Here is a 17,901-nt window from a genome sequence, read left to right on the forward strand (position 1 = left end):
TATTGTAGGAATTTTTGTTGCCATTTCTGGTTTTGCAAGGGTTTGGGTAATAAAATAACTTTGAAAATTATCTCTGTACCAGTAAATGGTACTTGGGGGATAAGGGAGATAGAAACTGATCTCCTATCCTGTGAAGTTGGTGGCATTGTCCCTGGTGTGCCTTTGACCCACGCAAAGGAAAATTTTTCCTGGATGACTCTCAGGCATAGTATAGGAGTTAGCAGAGGCCAGAAACTATTCCTGACAGACAGATGGTCTGGATGTGGTCACCCTCTCTTAAAGGCAGTCGATAACGTGGGCATAGGCAGACCGTGCTAGTTGACTTTAGTGCCAAAGAATGAGATCTAGCACTCTTCACTCTACTAATAGAGGTAGTTTCTAATAGAAAGACTCGTCTTAGTTTTAGTAGTGACAGAATCTTTACACTGGTATAACGCGTACTTCAAGGAATGCATTTCCTTCTCTCTCTGCAGACAGAATTATCTTGCAGTACAGGCAGTTGCCATCTATGGGTTCCTGTGCTAGCTTTTAGCTTGCTGTTTGGCCATAGTCAGTCCTAGAAAAAAATCTTCTTGTAGATGCAGTTGTAGAGGCATGCAAGTGCTTTTGCTGGTATGGATGGTTTAATTACTTACTGAATAAGTATACATTAGACTTAATAAGTTTTTGGTGCTATAACCGCATTTGTGGTAGGAAGGTTGGCTGGCATAGCTGTCCCGTTACTGCTGTGACCACAAGCCTTTTCAAGTATAAAAGTATTATTTTAAGATTTTTTTATACTTAGTAGCATACCATTTCAGTCACATCAAAAATACAGTTCCTTCAAGCTGTGTTGAGCTTACTGCAAGGACTCAGCAGCAGCAGTAGCTTTCTCTTTGCTTTTTTCATGAGCAGCACTTCAGCAGATACAGCGCTTTGTTGCTGAATCTGGAACCAACTTTCTTTTAAACTGAGGTAATTGTCAGTTGCTTTACTGAGTTTTTAAAGATTTTCCAACTATTCTGCTTGGAACCACTATAATTGTAATTACATAAAGGTGTATCATGATAACACTGAGGTTTTGGCTTGAGCGTGACATTTTCAGGCAGGGTTTGTATTAGTTTCCAAAAACTTCATCCCCTACTGAGTGTGCTAGCCACAGGAGTATATTGTTCAAAATACCTACATTGGTAATGAATATAAGAACATCCATGGTAAGTCATACTGAAGGTCTCTTTAGCCCAGCATCCGACCCCAGCCAAAAGCGGGGTTTTGGAGAACAGCGTAAGAAGAAGGTAAGCACGTAGGGATACTTCTTCAGAGTAGCCTCCCAGCTGGCAGTGATTTGTGTTTCAGGAGCTTGTGGGTTTGAAATGATTACAGGTTAGATACCAGAGTCCTCTTTTTCTGTGGTCTCTGCAGCTACCCCTGAAGCACTTGCTCTCCTCGAGCGCTGCTCACGGCTGTCTGGCGGAGGTGGGGAGCACTTTTGGGACTTTGTGACAAGGACAGCGGGAGCCCGTAGTACCTCTGCATGTTCTTACCTAATAAACCAAAATAAGGGGATCTTGATAATGGCAGAAAGTATGGAGCCAGGATTGTTCAAAAGGCTTCTATAACCCTCAAAATAACAATTTTCAGCTCTAAACTCCAGCCCTTGGCAGAGAATTGCAAATTGCCAGACAAACAGCAAGGAGTTCAGTTAGCTATCAGCTTCGTAGCCAAAATCGTCCCACTCTGGCAGCTCATTTGACTATTTCAGAGGCTTTGGTATTGTCAGTGGTTATTATAAAGACACCACCTTCGCCAGATGAAACGTGTAGAAGCACTAGGTGACACAGATGAAGACGCTGCTAGCTAGTGACTGTCGGGAGTGATACTGGGATGCTTCAGTCGCTGTCTCTTAGCCTCCACGTCCCCGAGTAGGTGCTCATAGCGGTAACGGTTATAGTGTCATATAGACATTTAATTACTACTTTGGAGCTCAGTGGGAAGTGGCAGCCCCTGCCTGGCAGAGAGGCAAGAAACTGCTGCTCAGATGTGTGTAGTTTTTTAAGTGCCAGTATCTGCTGGCCCCTGCTGAGCTCCTACAGGCACATTTAACCTCCAGTTTGGAAAAGGAAAGCGGACTTTGGCACATCACCTTTAGAAGGTTGCTGACTGTCTGTGCCACATTTATGTGAAGTGTGGACAGAAATTCACATTAGTTCTTGTGCTGTTTCAGTTCACCCTGTTGTGCCAAGACCAAGAGAAGATTATTATCTTCTTCAGACTTAACAGAAGTTTTCTTCAAAAAGAAACCCTTTGATCAGGAAACATGACAGCAATTCCTGAGACAGTTTCTCACACAAGATGCTGAACTTTTACCAATTGCTCATAAGTTATAACGAATAGCAAATTATTTGGGTTTGTTTTTTCTTTAAAGGAGGACAAACATGATATATAATCTGAATCTAGGGAGGAGTATGGTGCCACAAAATCTCTGTCACTAAATATTTTAAGCTGTTAGAAAGAACATTAAAAAACATTGGTGCTGTAATTACTTGGAGAGAGACTTTTTGTCTCATTACCACCATACTGTTTTATACTATTTTGTGTTTTTTGCAAATGCAAAAAATACGATCTCTAAGTAGGCACAGCAAAGTACCGTTTTGTTTTACTCAAAATAATATTCCGTCTTCTGAGGTATGTAATTTTCATTAACTTTTCTATGACTAAATAAAGCTTCTTATTATCTAAATTAGTTTAACTTCCCAGTCATGAAAAAGACAAAACCAGGAAGAGTATTTCATTAAGCATTCCAGCTTACCATTCTTCATCTAGCTGTGTTTTGAGGGTTTATCTACTGCAGCTTTTGATGCTTTTATAGTGTAAACACTTGAGGTGAAGGTTTATTAGCTGTTTTACACTGCCTCATGTGTTCATTTATGGCATTAATCTGTAAATAATCAAAGTGACACAGCTGAGAGAATTCATGAAATATTCAGAGCTTAAGCAGAGAGAATTTTTTTATGCTGTTTATTTCTTTTTTATAAAGGAAATGAAGGATTTGCATGTGCTTCTCTGGCATGGCCCTTCACAGGGAATGAAGTGATGCTTCATTTTGCCAAAATGCGATTCCAAAATTACAAGAAACACAGATTAGACTATACCTATCTGTTTGGAGCAGAGTGTCTAGAAGAATACTGCACCTAGGAGAGTGGGTTCTTTCCTAGAACTAGAACTCTGCACATGGCTTTTCAGATTGATACTGTCAGCTAAAATTGATCAAAACTTTCTGCTCTTTTGACGGTGGTTTCCACTTCACTTTTTCAGGGTTTTTAAATTGTGTGTGCTTTCCTTTTGATCTTCAACCGAGTGGCAACAATTTGCAATAACAGCAATAAATAAACGTAACAAATGCCTGGCAGAACTTTTTTGATCCCCAAAGGTACAAATATATTTCTTTTCATATTTTGACTGGCTCTCTCCAAGCTGCTTCATTCTCTCAGGAAGCTGGAGAGGACTGTTCTTCCAACCCATAAATGAGTCTCCTTGGATGAAAAGCTGCCCGTGCATTTCTCCCATTAAGCGGGCACCAAATAGCCTAACCCAACTGGTCAGAAGCTGCTCGGCACTAGTAATAAAACTTTTAATGTGTTGCATTTGGGTAAGAGTTTTTAGGCTCATTTTTTCTAGCTTTTCATGATTTATGATGAGAAGGAACTCTTAGTAATGGAGACCACAGTTAGCTAGAGGGATCAGTGTTAGGCATTTCCATATATTATCTTGCTGGTCTGTAGTTAGGTACTGTGCCATTTCCCAAGACAAAAAGAGGCTATAAGATGAACACAATGAGCCCAAACCATCTGATCCTTCTACCTCTGCTGAACTTTTTTATCTTCAACATGAAGGCAGTTGCTAGCATACACAGGATAAATTGTCAAGCAAAAGGAAGCAGACAACATTGTTTTCACAGCACGTAAGTACCGTGCTGGATGTGATTTCATGCATACATTACTGAGTGTTAGTAAAACCAGAACAGACACCCACTCCCGGCAATAAAATTCTTTCTGTTGCTCCTTTGGGACCAATGATTTTTTTATACTGTTGCACAGCTGGTTTATGTGTGCCATTTCCATTGGGCAAAGTCAGTCGCCCCGCTTATGCCTTGGAATTGTTTAATGGTTGGAAACTTGTCTGTAGAGCAGCTTCAGCAGATTTTTAGAGTTGGAACGTCTAATGTTTAAAAGATAGCAATGGGAGATCCATTTTAAGTCAGAAAAAAAAGCTCTATAAAAAAGGGTTTAAATTAGAGTCAAACTTGCTATCACTTTTACAGCTCAGAATGAGAATTCTGGTTCCAATGTCATTATTTTCTTCTCTGACATATATTCCAAATCATTTACTGTTTTCATTATGGTTGCCACATTTAAAGCCAAAGCGGATGCACTGCAGCAGTGTATGATGCGATTCTTGTGTATAGCTTGCCCATACTATTTTGTTAAGGTTGCAAAGTGCTTCCAGATCCTATTGATTGAAAGAACTTCGTAAAATATAAATTGTCTATCACCATGTTACAAATACGAGTGTGGGAAGATGTGCATTTTGAAATGGTGATGATGTGAGGGTTTTCTTTTTTTCTTTTATTTGCAGCAAGGAAACCTCCCTTTTGGGGACTGGAGACAGAGTTTTGCTTGTGATGGCTAAGTAGCCAGCAAGACAAGAATTTAAGTCCTTTGGGTATACTCAAGCCAGATACAATCCAGACAAATGCAGTACTTACTCCATGTGCTGGAACAGCAGCTTCAGCCTTGACCTAATGAAGCTATCATTTCTAGCAGCAAGAAGTGATTTACTTGTCAGACTGCTGAGACCAGAATTTTTTTGGATTTGCGGACAGCTGTCTGTGCCAAATTCTAGTATATATATAATGACTTTTATTTTATTTGAGTTATAGTATAAACTGCAAAGGAAAAGCTGCAACTAGCATCACTCTTTCTGCAAACCAAAGAATTTGATTTAACACTCAGATAAATTTGTGTATATAAAATTTCAGAACTTTACATTTGAAAAACTGGCAGTAGTTTCCATTGCAGTAATTTAGTGTTCATGTATCTGAATTATACATGTGGGCAGTCAGTCAAAGGGATCACAGATATATGAAGACTAACAGTAGAACGGCTGTTAGCTTTATAGTCAGCAGAATGCCAGTTTAGCTTCATTGTCAGGGTAACAAACACCTTATGTATAAAAGCTTTATAATCCAGTACCAGCTATTAGACCTTGAAGTATTTCAGCACGAGTTGTACCCTGCTTTTAATGTCTGCACAGACATAGGCATAATAGAGCACCTTGTAGAAGCATGACTTTTCCATTCAATAATGCAATAGTGAAGGCTTAAAAAAATCAGAAAAAAATAACTGATCTGTTATCTGGTACCTGGCAGGCATACATTATGGAGGAGCATGCTCTTATCTTTAACAGTGTTTTGGTTTGGGGGTTTTTAAGGGGTTTTGGTTTTGGGGGGGGGCTTTGGAGAGGTCTGGTTTGCTTTTTTTGTTGGGTTTTTTGTTTTGTTTTTTGAGGGTGGGTTTTGGGTCTTTTGGGTTTTTTTCCTGTTAATAACAGAGATCACAGTATCTTGCCTTGCTGCTATTCCTTCTCACCTGTTTGTTTGCTGGTAAAAATCCTTTGGAATGAAAGAAAATATTAATATTGTTGTTTCTTTGGCTTACAAAATGATAGTTCTGTCAGTTGTAATAGTGATGAGTGTCAGAGAAATATATAGAAATAAATAAATAAATTACATAGTTGTATTAAAATATTTCCTATGGTATGGCTCCTCAGGTGGTATGAAATGCTCACTAAGTGGCTTCATATTTCAGGTAATACACCCCAAATCCAAGAAATATTTTACTGTTGTGTCTTTACAATCAGACAGGGTTTTTTCAGATGATTAAATGCAAAACCGCAATAAATTAAGTTTTGTTCATCCTTGACATCTTACATCCTTCTAGTTTATTATTTTCTCCAGCTAAGTCTACTAGATTTAAAAAAGCTCTTCTAGAAAATGTGGCACTTTCAAATGTCTTGCCTTTTGATGTCTGTCAGCTGCTGATCTTCTTCCTTTCTGTCTTCTGCCGCTACCACCATGACTCTCCTGTTCAAAGGCATTTTTGTGGATGACATTTGCGAGGCTTGCAAAAGACAGACTTTGAAGAAAGGGGGCACTTAGGAAAATGTTTCTGCCATTGCTGTTTTATTTCACATGTATATTCCCTTTAAGAGGATGTTCTTTCTTTCCTTAACTGTAGCACACAATGATTTTTAAGACAACATTTACATTCTCCCATAAGAAAGGAGAAACACTACTGGGTTTTCTTTTAAATATGGATCAGCATTTTGTCTGCTGCCTGGACTGTTTCTAGTGAACACAGAAGAAATGCTAATGATAAAGTAATGTTTTCAATAAACTGTGCAATTATAAAAAGTACAGGGTGAAGTGCTAGTGCTATAGAAGTCAGAAGAAATGACCTCTTGGTTTCAGTATACACATAGTTCTTCCTTACTGTTCTCTTTTTCTGCTTATGTTACTGGAAAAACAGGGATGTTTGAAATTACCTTAAAAAACCCCAAATTCCTGTGATTCTGAGACATATAAAAGCTCCGTTCTTGTCAATCGCTAACTTTATACAAAGAAAATGACACACTATCTTGCATTCTGATGGGAACAGAAACATTTGAAAAGGAAGAATGTAAATTTGGTCATTTGCTTTTAGACCTGTGAAAAATTGGTGAATGGAACTGTAAAATATTTTTAATTGTATAATACACTTTGTCCAGAAGAGCTATTTCATTTAACTTTTCATTTTTTTTAATGACTCTCAGAGCCTTTTATAGATGCAGAATGAAGACAAACATGTTTTATGGTTAGAATTATTTTTGCTTATATCTGAATATTTGTGAAGACATTCTCTGAAACATTTTAATTCTATCCAATGTTAAGTATACATAATACATGATGCATCTTACTTCTGGGAGATGATAACCTGAATAATTCACCTACGGTAATATGATCATATTGCGCTTCAGGTTATAAATGTTTTATTGCCATAGTACATTGTCATATAACATAAAAACCCCTAACATTTTAAATCAGTGAAGAGGAAAGAATTTGGATCTATGAATCATGATTCTGTTTATATTTGTTGTACCTAAATTTCATTTTATATGTGCTTATTTTATTAAACTATAGAAGTAAATGAAAAGTTGTGTTAGAGAACAGTACAAACCATTTAACTAAATTAACCTCTTAAATTTATCCCCTCCAGTATAAATAGCTTTGTATACTTTAAGATGGAGTTGTTGGCTACTTCACAGGTAAGCAAATAAGTGTAAGGACAGTGCTTCTCCAAAGCCAGAAAAAAATAAAGGGCACTGGCTTGCAAGCTAATTAAAAAACAAGTGAGAAAAAATAAGGAGTTCTCATTATTTTGAAAATTAAGTTAAATTTGCAGTATTCTTAAACTCAAGCATGCTTTGTAACTTTTATAGCCAAAAGCGAGGTTGAATTATATGTGTGAGGAAACAGGGGAATCCATTACCATTTAACCAAGAGTCCTGTTAAATAACAGGAATAACCCATTATTTCACATGTGCTGATCTTTAAAAAGGAAATGCTGTCTTTATTAATTCTGAATGTGTCAGTTTGCATGACCTAAATGATGGTATTTTTCAGTGAGACCATTTGTCATAGGGATTATCTGATGAACTTAGTATGCCTGGAAAGTTTGTTTAACAGCTCATTTACTATTATAAAAAGATGCGGGTGAACCATGCTGTAAATGAATGCCTGTTGTCTCCTCTGCACACCTCCAGTTTTATTTCTGGCAAATAAGTGGTGGCTCATTTGGCTAAAAAGTTATATGAAATTTTTTTTTCAATCAGATTGTTTTTTCTTGGCTACAGGTTCATAACATGCCTTAATTACTATGCATTTCCTTTATTCTGCCTGATATACTTTTAATTTTTTTTGAGTCACATTGTTTACTTTTACTTAAATTTTGTTTTTGCAGTTTCCTTAAATTTTCTTACCAATGTTTGGCTACCACAGGCATTTAAAAAAATGTAAGATTAAAAAGTAGGAGTTAGTAAATAGCAAAGCGTACTTTCAGAAGCCCAGTTGCAAAATTTCCATTGATTCACATTACTCAGGGCCAGAATATTATATAGTAGGTCCACAAGGAGGACTTAACATCCAATATTGGAAAAGGTTCAATATTGGAACCTCTGACTGTCAGGTGTCCTTCTTGACTCTAGGGTCAGCACAGAGACAACTAAAGGAATAATATTTTAGTTGATATTGACCAGAAATTAAACCAGAATAGGGAAATAAATCACAGGGGTAGCTAATTGCTTTTTGTTGTTCTAAAAACCCTGTAGACTTCTATGACACCATAATATATCATTACATCTTAATTACATTTATTCTAAGGAAGTGTTTATGTCCTATGGTGGTAGATATCTATACTAGAATTTTGAAGAAAGATTCAACATGTAGAAACATAATTTTATCATCTGAGAATTGTCTGGCAACACCGAAAAAATATTCAGTTTTCACCATACAATTCTGTGATTACTATACCAGGCCACTTGTAGAACACAAATGTTTCACATGCACTATATATGTAAAGTAATGAATGACAGAAGTGAGACTGATAGTCTAGTACATTTTGATAAAGCTTTGTGGTATTTGTGAACTATCAACAACACAGAATAATGACGAAACTAGATGCTAACCCCTAATTCTTATTTCAGTAGAGCTTGAATTTCTACAATTTACAAGAAGCCATATCAGTTATGGGAAATTTTTGCCTGAATTTTCTTCAGTGTATTGAGAGTGTTTAATCCAGTTTGTGTATGCCTGGTAAATACATAAGGTGAAGATGATCTTTACCTTATTGAAGATGATCTTTAGTTTAGAATCTTTTTGTTTGTTTTAAATTCCAGATCCGTCTGCTCCACCAGCTCCATCTAATATCAGAATTGCCAATATCAGTGCAAACAATGACGGGAGTGTAGATGTAGTGATTACTTGGGATCTTCCAGAAGAGCCTGATATCCCCGTGCACCACTACAAAGTCTTCTGGAGCTGGACATATAGCAAATATGTAATCCCAGCTAAAAAAAAGAGAAGGAAGATTACCGATGGGGTAAGAAAGAAAATAGTAAATGAGACAGAAATATGGCTTATTTCTGGCACAAAATAGAGTGTAAGGATAAAATATGTGATCAATTGCAATGATTTCAGCAGCTGGTAAAGTAGAGGTCTTAATTTTTCGTATCACCAACCCCATAGACAATTTTGATCTCTTAATCTCTGTCTTTGAACTCAGGGAGAGAAGTAGACATCTAGCCTTAAAATGCAGGTAAATACTATAAGATATTGCGGGGGAGATGAATAGAAAGTTAAATGCTATTTGTCCTCTAAATTCAGGCTTATTTTATTAGTGCTTCTTAAAGATACAGTGCTTGTTTTATTTAAGAAGGCTAACATTATCTGTCAGATTGTTCTTTCAGTATGCAAATAAAACTTGTGACACTATCATATAGAATAACCGTTAAATAGTCAGTATATGTCCAAGGAAAAAACAAACTCAAAACTCTTCAGGTAAGCTGCTGTACCAAAGATGTGATATTTTTCCATAGCAGCAAGTTCCTCTGAGTTTCTTGAATGATGTATCAAGTATTGCTTTACTGGAAAACTCTCTGTTGTGGTATCCTTAAGCATATTGCATATTATTTTAAAGTAGTTAATAGAAATAGAAATCAATTACATATAACATGCTGAACTTAATTCTCAGTGCTCTTAATAAACACTTTGTGAGAATTTGGTCGCACGTCTATGTTAACACCGCGTTTTGGCTCCGACTCCCCACTTGCCCTGTGACGAATGACAGCCGGAGCGTTATAGTTCCCTCTGTCCCTCAGTCGCCAACCCCGAGAGAAATAAAGGCAACGAAGGCTGTGTGCTGAGTTCATCTACAACAGATTGGCCACAGCAGAGGGACCACCGTGGGAACGTGCTGGACCCAAGCCTTCTCATGGGAACTGTTGGGTGGTCAGGGTCCGGAGGCTGCAGAACCATCACCACCAGCTCTGTGCTGGGCAGGCAAGAAAAGGAAATTTTCCTGCAAATGTAGACAATGTGGAGTAATTTCAGGGGCTGAGATAACTTGGTTCTTTGTTTCTACTTCAGTTAAATACTTTAAAAAAACAAAAAAAGTAAATACGCATCGAAAAGAAAGATAGTTCTTGTAATTTTAAAAAATTACTTTGCCAAGATAGGAGCAGGGTTGGACTGTGCTAGGTGGAAAAGTTTGTGTTTCTCAGGAGAGCTGCCGTTGGCTAGAGATTTACATGGCAGAGGCTACAGCCTAAAGATACAGGGGAGCTTTCTCTCTACAAGCTGGTCCTTAAATCACAAACCCCAGAGAATTTTAAAATTGAGCTGGGTCCTTAATGTTGTGTTAGCACTTTGCGTAGGGTACATCCTACGTGTAAATATGTTAAAATAGATCCAATATACAACTTTATAGTAATCGGGACCAAGTTCTGACCTTGAATATAGGGAAATCCAGCAGAGCCAAGGCATATTGCAGAGAAAAAGCAGGCTCTTAGAATATCTTTCATATTACTTCTGGCTCATTGTATTTTTTCCTCTGCAGCATGTCATGAAACTGTACGGCAATGCCAGTGAGATTCAAACTTCCCCCACAGGACGCTCCTGAGGCTATTGCTAATCAATAGTCCTTTGAACTACAACTTATAGTAGCAACTCTTCTGTCTAAAAATTGAAACTGCAGAAAACTTAAAAAAAAAAAATTAAAGGTGGAAAAGTCTTATTTTTTAAAGATCATTGAAGATTTTTTTTACCCAGTTTTTACCTTTAGATGTAGTCTAGTCCAAATAGTTTTATAATGATTGCCATATGAAATCATTCCAGGTAGACATTCAAATAATTTGACTACAGTATTAACACTGTTAATTGAGCATTATAGTCAATATTATAAACATCTCAGCACAAAACAAGTAAAGGTAATTGATATGAAATGCTTCTGACAATCCCTGAAGTGTTAAATATGGCAGTACGTGGTTATCTTTTCCACTCTGGCTTGACTGTCAAACTTCAGAGGCACAGAGTACTCTAATGAAAACATGGAGTAATGTCTTCTGTCTGAGATATGGGCTAGAAGGGCATTTTTATAAATACATTTTAGAAAATTTAGAAATCTAAGAATACTGAGAAGCCTTGGCCCTTCTTTGCAATATCATGGGACTTGCCTTAATTTATGAATTATTGACTGGAGTATGACAATCCTACTCTGATGTTTCCCCGTTTAAGACACCTCCATGACAATGGAAAGTGTTTTTTTTTCTTTTCTGTTTTCCATTCTATAGCAGAAAACTGTATTTTTGGTTATGGGTTTGTTTTTTTTTTTTAATTTTTGTTTTCAACAGTTGAAACAAATAGAAAATATTGACAAATGTTCTGAATGTTGGATTTTAGCTGTCCTCAGATTGACTGTCTCTAGAAAAAGATTTCAATTGCTTTGCTAACACAGAAATTGGGGAATAAAAAGTTTAAATTTCTTTGGCTAAAATAATTTTGGCATAAGAAAAAAACTTGCTATATGTAAAAAAAATCCTTTAGTTTTGAACTAAACAAGAGGTGTCTGTATTTGCCAAGTAATTGCCAAAATTATGTAAACATCAGGAAGGTTAGTATTTTAAAAATTACACAGAAAAAAAGAGTCCAATAAAATACATTTTTTAAAGAAGGGAAATTTTGCTCTGTTGAAATTTATACATGAGTTTTCTTTTCTAATTTTAAAAGAGTAGTGTGCCTAAGATAACAGGCCTGCTTTTAATAAGGGCCTGTGTTTCAGTAATACTATAACTACTTTGTATATTTATCCTTCTCTATTATAGGCCCAAAATTATGTGGTCCTGGAGGGACTCCAACCCAACAGCAACTACAATGTAGAACTGCAGGCAGTAACACGTTGGGGTCAGATACGCCTAAAAAGTGCTAAGGTTTCTCTCCATTTTAGCACAACTCAGGACACCAGGAATAATAGTGAGTAATTGTATTCAAACACCTGAATGCTTTATCTCTTCTTTATCTGGAATTTGAATGTTTTATATAATGATTTTTCAAATTAAAAAAAAAATTCTTGAAGCTTTCTGTTTCATATCATAGCGATCCTGTCTCGGTGAAGTTGAGTAACCTTTTAATGTTAAATTTCTTATCTAAAAATTGGTGACAGTTTTTGCCTCTTAGATCCTATTCACCTGAAATAAACAAATAAAATGAAAATGGAAGCATTTGCATGACTGTTGTGTTAATATTTTTTAAATGCAGTACAGGTATAAATACTTACTATTTTTGTCAGTGGCTCCAATAAAACCATTTCTGTGTCTTTGTCTTAACTGGACAGTTTTAGCTTGCAATGCTTTTCAAAATCCTGACTATTTTGAGTAGCCCATTAATTCAGATTCTTGGACCACACAAATACGTATCTACTATGAACTGATATAAAACAATAACTCTTCTAGTAGGGAATCTAAAATGTTCCATGCCTAACAAGCAATGAATTCTGAAGAAATTATTGCACACAGAAGACCCACAGTCAACTTAGAATCTTGACATCTTAAGATGTCAGCTTATCTCTTGTTAAGATCTTCTTTAAAACCTCCCATGCTAAATAATGTAGTTGAAAAGCACATCTGAATCTGAAAGTAAACCATGATCCTTAGTCTTAGTTAAATGCTCTTTGTATAATTACAATACCAAGTTACTGCCCCAACTGCTGATGTATCTCTGATTAACCAATACAGCAAAATTCTGATAATAAGATGTTAAAGAATATAATTTTAAATATCCTGTCCTGACTCCATTTCATTTTTCATCCATTTACATTCTTCATTTAAAGTACACTCAAAGTTTAAACTTTACTTTTTGCCATTTTCATAACAGAACTGCAATTACTCTCACCCTAATTAATCAATTGCGATTGTTGTTGGACCCTTCTGCAAGCATATTCAGTTTGGACGTACATAAAATATTTTAAAGTAGTTGTTAGCTATGACAGACCTTCATATCTCCAGTTGCTTCCCATTTTAATGTACCAAGAAGATAAAACAGACCTGAAGATCCTTCTTTTTTCCCATATTAAGCTCATTTTTACTACCTTTTTGGTCCATCTTAAGAGACAGCAGAGGGCCAGGTTTTCATCTCTTCAATAAACTGAGTCTTTGCTTGAAATCCATACCAGAATATGAGCTTGAATCTCCACAGTGTGTACGTCAGGCAAGTTTGGGTTAAATCCTCAGTGAAGCCCAATATAAGTGAATATAAGAGTTCTGCGCTTTCCATACTGGCTCTCCTCGATTGTACCTGTGCTTTCTGTCATCCCCTAGAAAAGTGACCTAGTTTGCAGGGTTGTGCATAATATCAAAAGCTGCTTTGAGTCACCACATTTAGTTTTCCATTCTTTTCTGTATGTACACAGGAGATGTAACAGAAGAAAAACTACGGTGGGAACTAGGTGTTTAATTCCAGTACACTCAGCCACTGAGCTCAACTAGAAGTGTATCATTGGTGTTTATGAGAGATGTTCTCATTTTGCTGAGTATTTCTTAAGAACTTTTTGTTGGTTTTGCTTCTTTTTTTTTCTTTTTTCTTCAAAGCACATTTTGTTAAATACACAAGCAAAAAATTATTTTTCTTTTTTTTTTTTCACACCCATCCCCACCCTCCACCCTGCCCTGGTCTTCTTGTTTCTTCTGATTAGAATTTTCTGTGAAGTTCTGGATCTCAGTGCTAAACTTTAAGGTGTTTAGTTTCAGTGCAGTCATCTTGACTGGCATTTCACCAGATTATGTCACAGGTCTGAGAAAGAACATGTAACTGAGTTTACTTTACATCAGGTCACAGGAGAAGGCTGGTGCCTGGATTTCAGCTGAGGCTGAGCTGTGTCCTGGTAACTGGGACAAAATTCTAGGTGCCATTATACACACCTAGCCAAAGTGACATTGGGCAAGCTGTTGAATTTCTTTCTCTGATTTTACTATGAGAATAACTTTATAAACTTTCCTCTCTTGGGAGCAGGGATAATTAATCAACTGATGTTTGTCAGGCTTTATTGCTAGTCCTGACATTAGGTGAGATCATCACAGTCTTCAAGCGTGATAGTAAATAAAAACTTTCTGTATTACAAAAACCCTCTAAACTGAAGCTAAGTAATTGAGATTGGACTGTGTCATTTTTGGTACCATTCTGTACTTACTGTGAGAAACCCTTTCGCTGGATTTATTACAAATCCTCTACCAAATGGAGTTCATTTACCTTATACCTCATGTCTGACTTTGGTGGTTTCATCACTTTCTGTCCACTCCAGTGGCATCTATTTCCTATCATCATCACAGCTGCATTTAAATTCCTTCCACAATTTTGCTTGGATAATCTGCCCTCTCCTTGATTGTTTTACTTCAGAAACCATCAGTAGTTCCTGTGAAAGTCTGCTATCTACTAATTTCTAATTGGTATAGACTTTCTAATGCCTTGTGCTTTATTTCACTTCACTGTGGAGACATTTTTGGACTAAAAAGTTCATTAATTGTTGTATTATTTTTTAAACCACAGTAATACTATACTAAGAGCAATATTTTTGTTTTCTCATATACTTCAAGTATTTGACTGTTATGTTCAAGTTATGAACGTCCATTTAGTTAATGAGCAGTATTTTCTTTTTAACTGCAAATCAGTGCCTGCGACAACTAAAACACATATTTGTTTTACAGTAGAGTACTTCAATAATAAGTTTATAGACAAATCTGAACATCCTTTCTGTTAAAGCCATGAAGTAAAAGATTCAAGATTCTTTGAGCCTAAACCACTGATATCACACATTTTAGTGGATAGAGCACTCTGCTGAGAAGTGTATGTGGACCTTTCTGGGCATTTTAAAAAAATGGCTAAATTATAGCTTACATATAGAAAAGCAAATAAAACCTACTCCAGGAGGAGATGCAAATTCATCTTCTGAATCTCACTGAAGTTTTTTAGGTACAGAGCCAGTCCTGCTTGAGGTACTTCTGAGAATACTCAGAAGCAGATGGAGATATATGAAAAAGAAAAAAAAAAAAATGCCTGAAATAGTATCTAGGACATGGCATTCACGCCCCCTCTTTATTTGGGGACTTCCATGGCCTTTGGGAAGTAGTTCCAGAAGCAACATGCCAATTTTGCTGAAGTCCCACTGTCAATTGCTCTGCTCTCTGTGGAATTAAGCTCTGGTTTTTTAGGTGTCTGTTCCTATTGTCAGAATAGAGAATAGTTCATAACCCGCTGAAGTAATTTAGTCCTACAGACCTCTGTGAGCTTTGACCTTGGCCCTCTGGCGTTATATTTCCCCACACTCAGAAATACATTGCCTCACTATATTTGTATGCCTCACTTCTGGGAAATGCAGCAAGACTCTCTCTCTTGATCTTTATATAGAAATATTCTAAATTGGTGTCCTGGTTTTTCTGGAAGTGGAGCAAACAGAGAACAGCAAAGCAGGGATTTAGTAAAATTAAAGTACTTTAAGCTGAGGTATACCTAATAGGTTTAAGTTTGTACTTCTCTCTATCACTTTTTGATTTCCTTTTAGGTAGCATAAACATTATGGTTACCTTGAAAAAGAATTTGCTTAAGTTTGGTAGTTTTACTTTAATTTAAAACCAGCAAAGAAAATGTAAAATTGTATCAGATTAAGCAAAAGATTGACAAAGTAAAATTTGGCAAAAAAGCAAGTGGGTTTCAGCTGAAGCTACATGTAGGGCACAATGTTCAAGTTTACATGTTTCTCATGGTAACTAGTGAAACCTGAGTCTTTCCCTCTTTCTCTCAAGTATGTAGTTAATAATTTGCCACTTCCTAATTATTAGAAACTTTACTTTTCATTTAGATGTATTATTGAATTAAATACAGCTTTTTTTGTTAATCTGATGCAAATACTGTCCTCTTAATCAGAACTGATATATTTGCAAGTATGCAATGAAAATGCTGTTTGAATCAGCATTGCTGCCTTTTCAACTGAAAATATCTAGAAATACTGTCAGCCTCGCTAAATGCTGATGAACTGTTGTCAGACAAAATGCTTGATGAGGGATGTCCCGTTACCGTTGCTTGTTGGAAGCTAGGCACATAACACCAAGGGAATTGCTCAAAGTTAATTCTGCTCTTACGATGTTTTCCTAAGCATTCACTGCTCACTGTTGGAAACAGGAAAGCGGGCAAGAAAGATCTTTAATCTGACCAGAGTGTTCTTACATAGCATACCAAAGGACTATATTTACTTTGATGTAATAACCACATGTGGCACTCTGTGGGTTACACTCAATGCCATCCTTGGGTTTTGTGTATATTCAAACGCTGCACAAATATAAAGACCATGAATGATTATGCAGAACTACTGCTAGATACTCTGCCTGTTTAAAAAGTCAATGTGTTAATGTTTCTTGTTCTTGGGGACATACACTCCCTCCTTGTTATTCTTTTGAAAATATACAGAGCATTTGCATATTAAAGTATATTTATCTTCTTCTCTCTCTCTGTCCAAAATATTTTGTTTTGACTGAATTTCAAACAAATGATATGCTTTTCAACCATTATGGACAGTTTGTTCTTTACATTAATTTCATTCAGGTAAGATACTGAAATAAGGTAATTTGGAATAAAGATAGTATTATTTTCTGAATTTCAGCACTGTTAACATAGTCATTATATGGCACTGTACTTAAATAAAGAATTGCTGATTGTTCTGTGTATTGCAGAGGAACAGACATCTTCTGCTGGGAAACCCCAGAAAGGACTGGTAGATTCTTACCCCACATTTCAAAGAAGAAAAACCACTCGTTTTCTTAAAATTGGAACTCCTTTCTATCAGGACAATCAGCTCCAGGTCAAAGTTTACTGGAAGAAGACAGGTTTGTCGAATTTTTATTTTACTACTATTTTTTCTAAGCAGGAACTCTCATCAACTGCCTTAGAGTTGTAAAACACTGATAGAATATAACGAACCTTGTACAATCATTCAAAGTTAAATCCTACACCCATCCTTCCTTTGCTTCACCTGCACGTTAGAGTGAAATATTGCCTCTCCTTTTTCTGTTATCGATATGTAAATGTCTGGCAGAGGGAAATGATGTGAATCAGCTATCCAAAAATTACAGTCAGTCATGTTGGGACACTGAATCTTCCCAGAGCTGAGATAAATTTTAGTTTGGTGGAAATTGCTTCTGTAAAGTTTTAAATAGGCTGAGCAGAATTTGGTCTTATGTTCAACAGAGCTTTTGTGGCTATGAATGTTGTCTCCCTCGAGTGTGGTTGGAGGGTCTCAAGCACATACAGTTCCCGGGCGGATTTTCTGCTGATGCCACTGCAGTATTACTTGTTGGGCTTTGTCAGCTGAGAAATGAGTCAGGAAATGAATATGTATGGAAATCATGCAGTGGTGTCACAAAAACTAAACTGTAGTTTGAGCCACAAAATTTAGAGTTACACTGGCTCATGTTAAGGCCACAATAGGCTTTATGCCAAACTTTATCAGCCACCTTGAATTAGAACAGGACGAATAGTTGGCTACAACCAATGGAAAAACCTTTAGGTTGGTTTTCTGCTAGGCTGCGTGCACCCTTCTGTTTTTCAGAAAAATCTAACAACAATTTTATGTTTAAATCTTCCAGTCTAAAGGAAAATGCCATAAACTTTAAGTATCTAATCAGATTCAGAAATCAAAAAAGGGATTTTCCTTTCTTGCCCTCTAGGAGCATATAGATTGTTACACATTGCTCCAGCTTAGCTGTAACAGGTTCATATGCTCTTCTTTG

The 17,901-nt window shown here is 36.5% G+C and overlaps 1 protein-coding gene across 1 annotated transcript in view; it reads left to right on the top strand.

Moving 5' to 3' along the window:
- Positions 1-17,901, top strand: part of ANOS1 (anosmin 1) — a 149,633-nt gene that overhangs the window by 102,361 nt on the left and 29,371 nt on the right. Inside the window, exons 7-9 of the mRNA XM_052774008.1 lie at positions 8,971-9,173; positions 11,953-12,100; positions 16,846-16,998. Of these exons, the coding sequence (XP_052629968.1) occupies positions 8,971-9,173; positions 11,953-12,100; positions 16,846-16,998 (504 nt within the window). The remainder of the gene's footprint in view (positions 1-8,970; positions 9,174-11,952; positions 12,101-16,845; positions 16,999-17,901) is intronic.

Source organism: Harpia harpyja, chromosome 22 (genome assembly GCF_026419915.1).
Source record: "Harpia harpyja isolate bHarHar1 chromosome 22, bHarHar1 primary haplotype, whole genome shotgun sequence".
Classification (NCBI taxonomy): Eukaryota; Metazoa; Chordata; class Aves; order Accipitriformes; family Accipitridae; genus Harpia; species Harpia harpyja.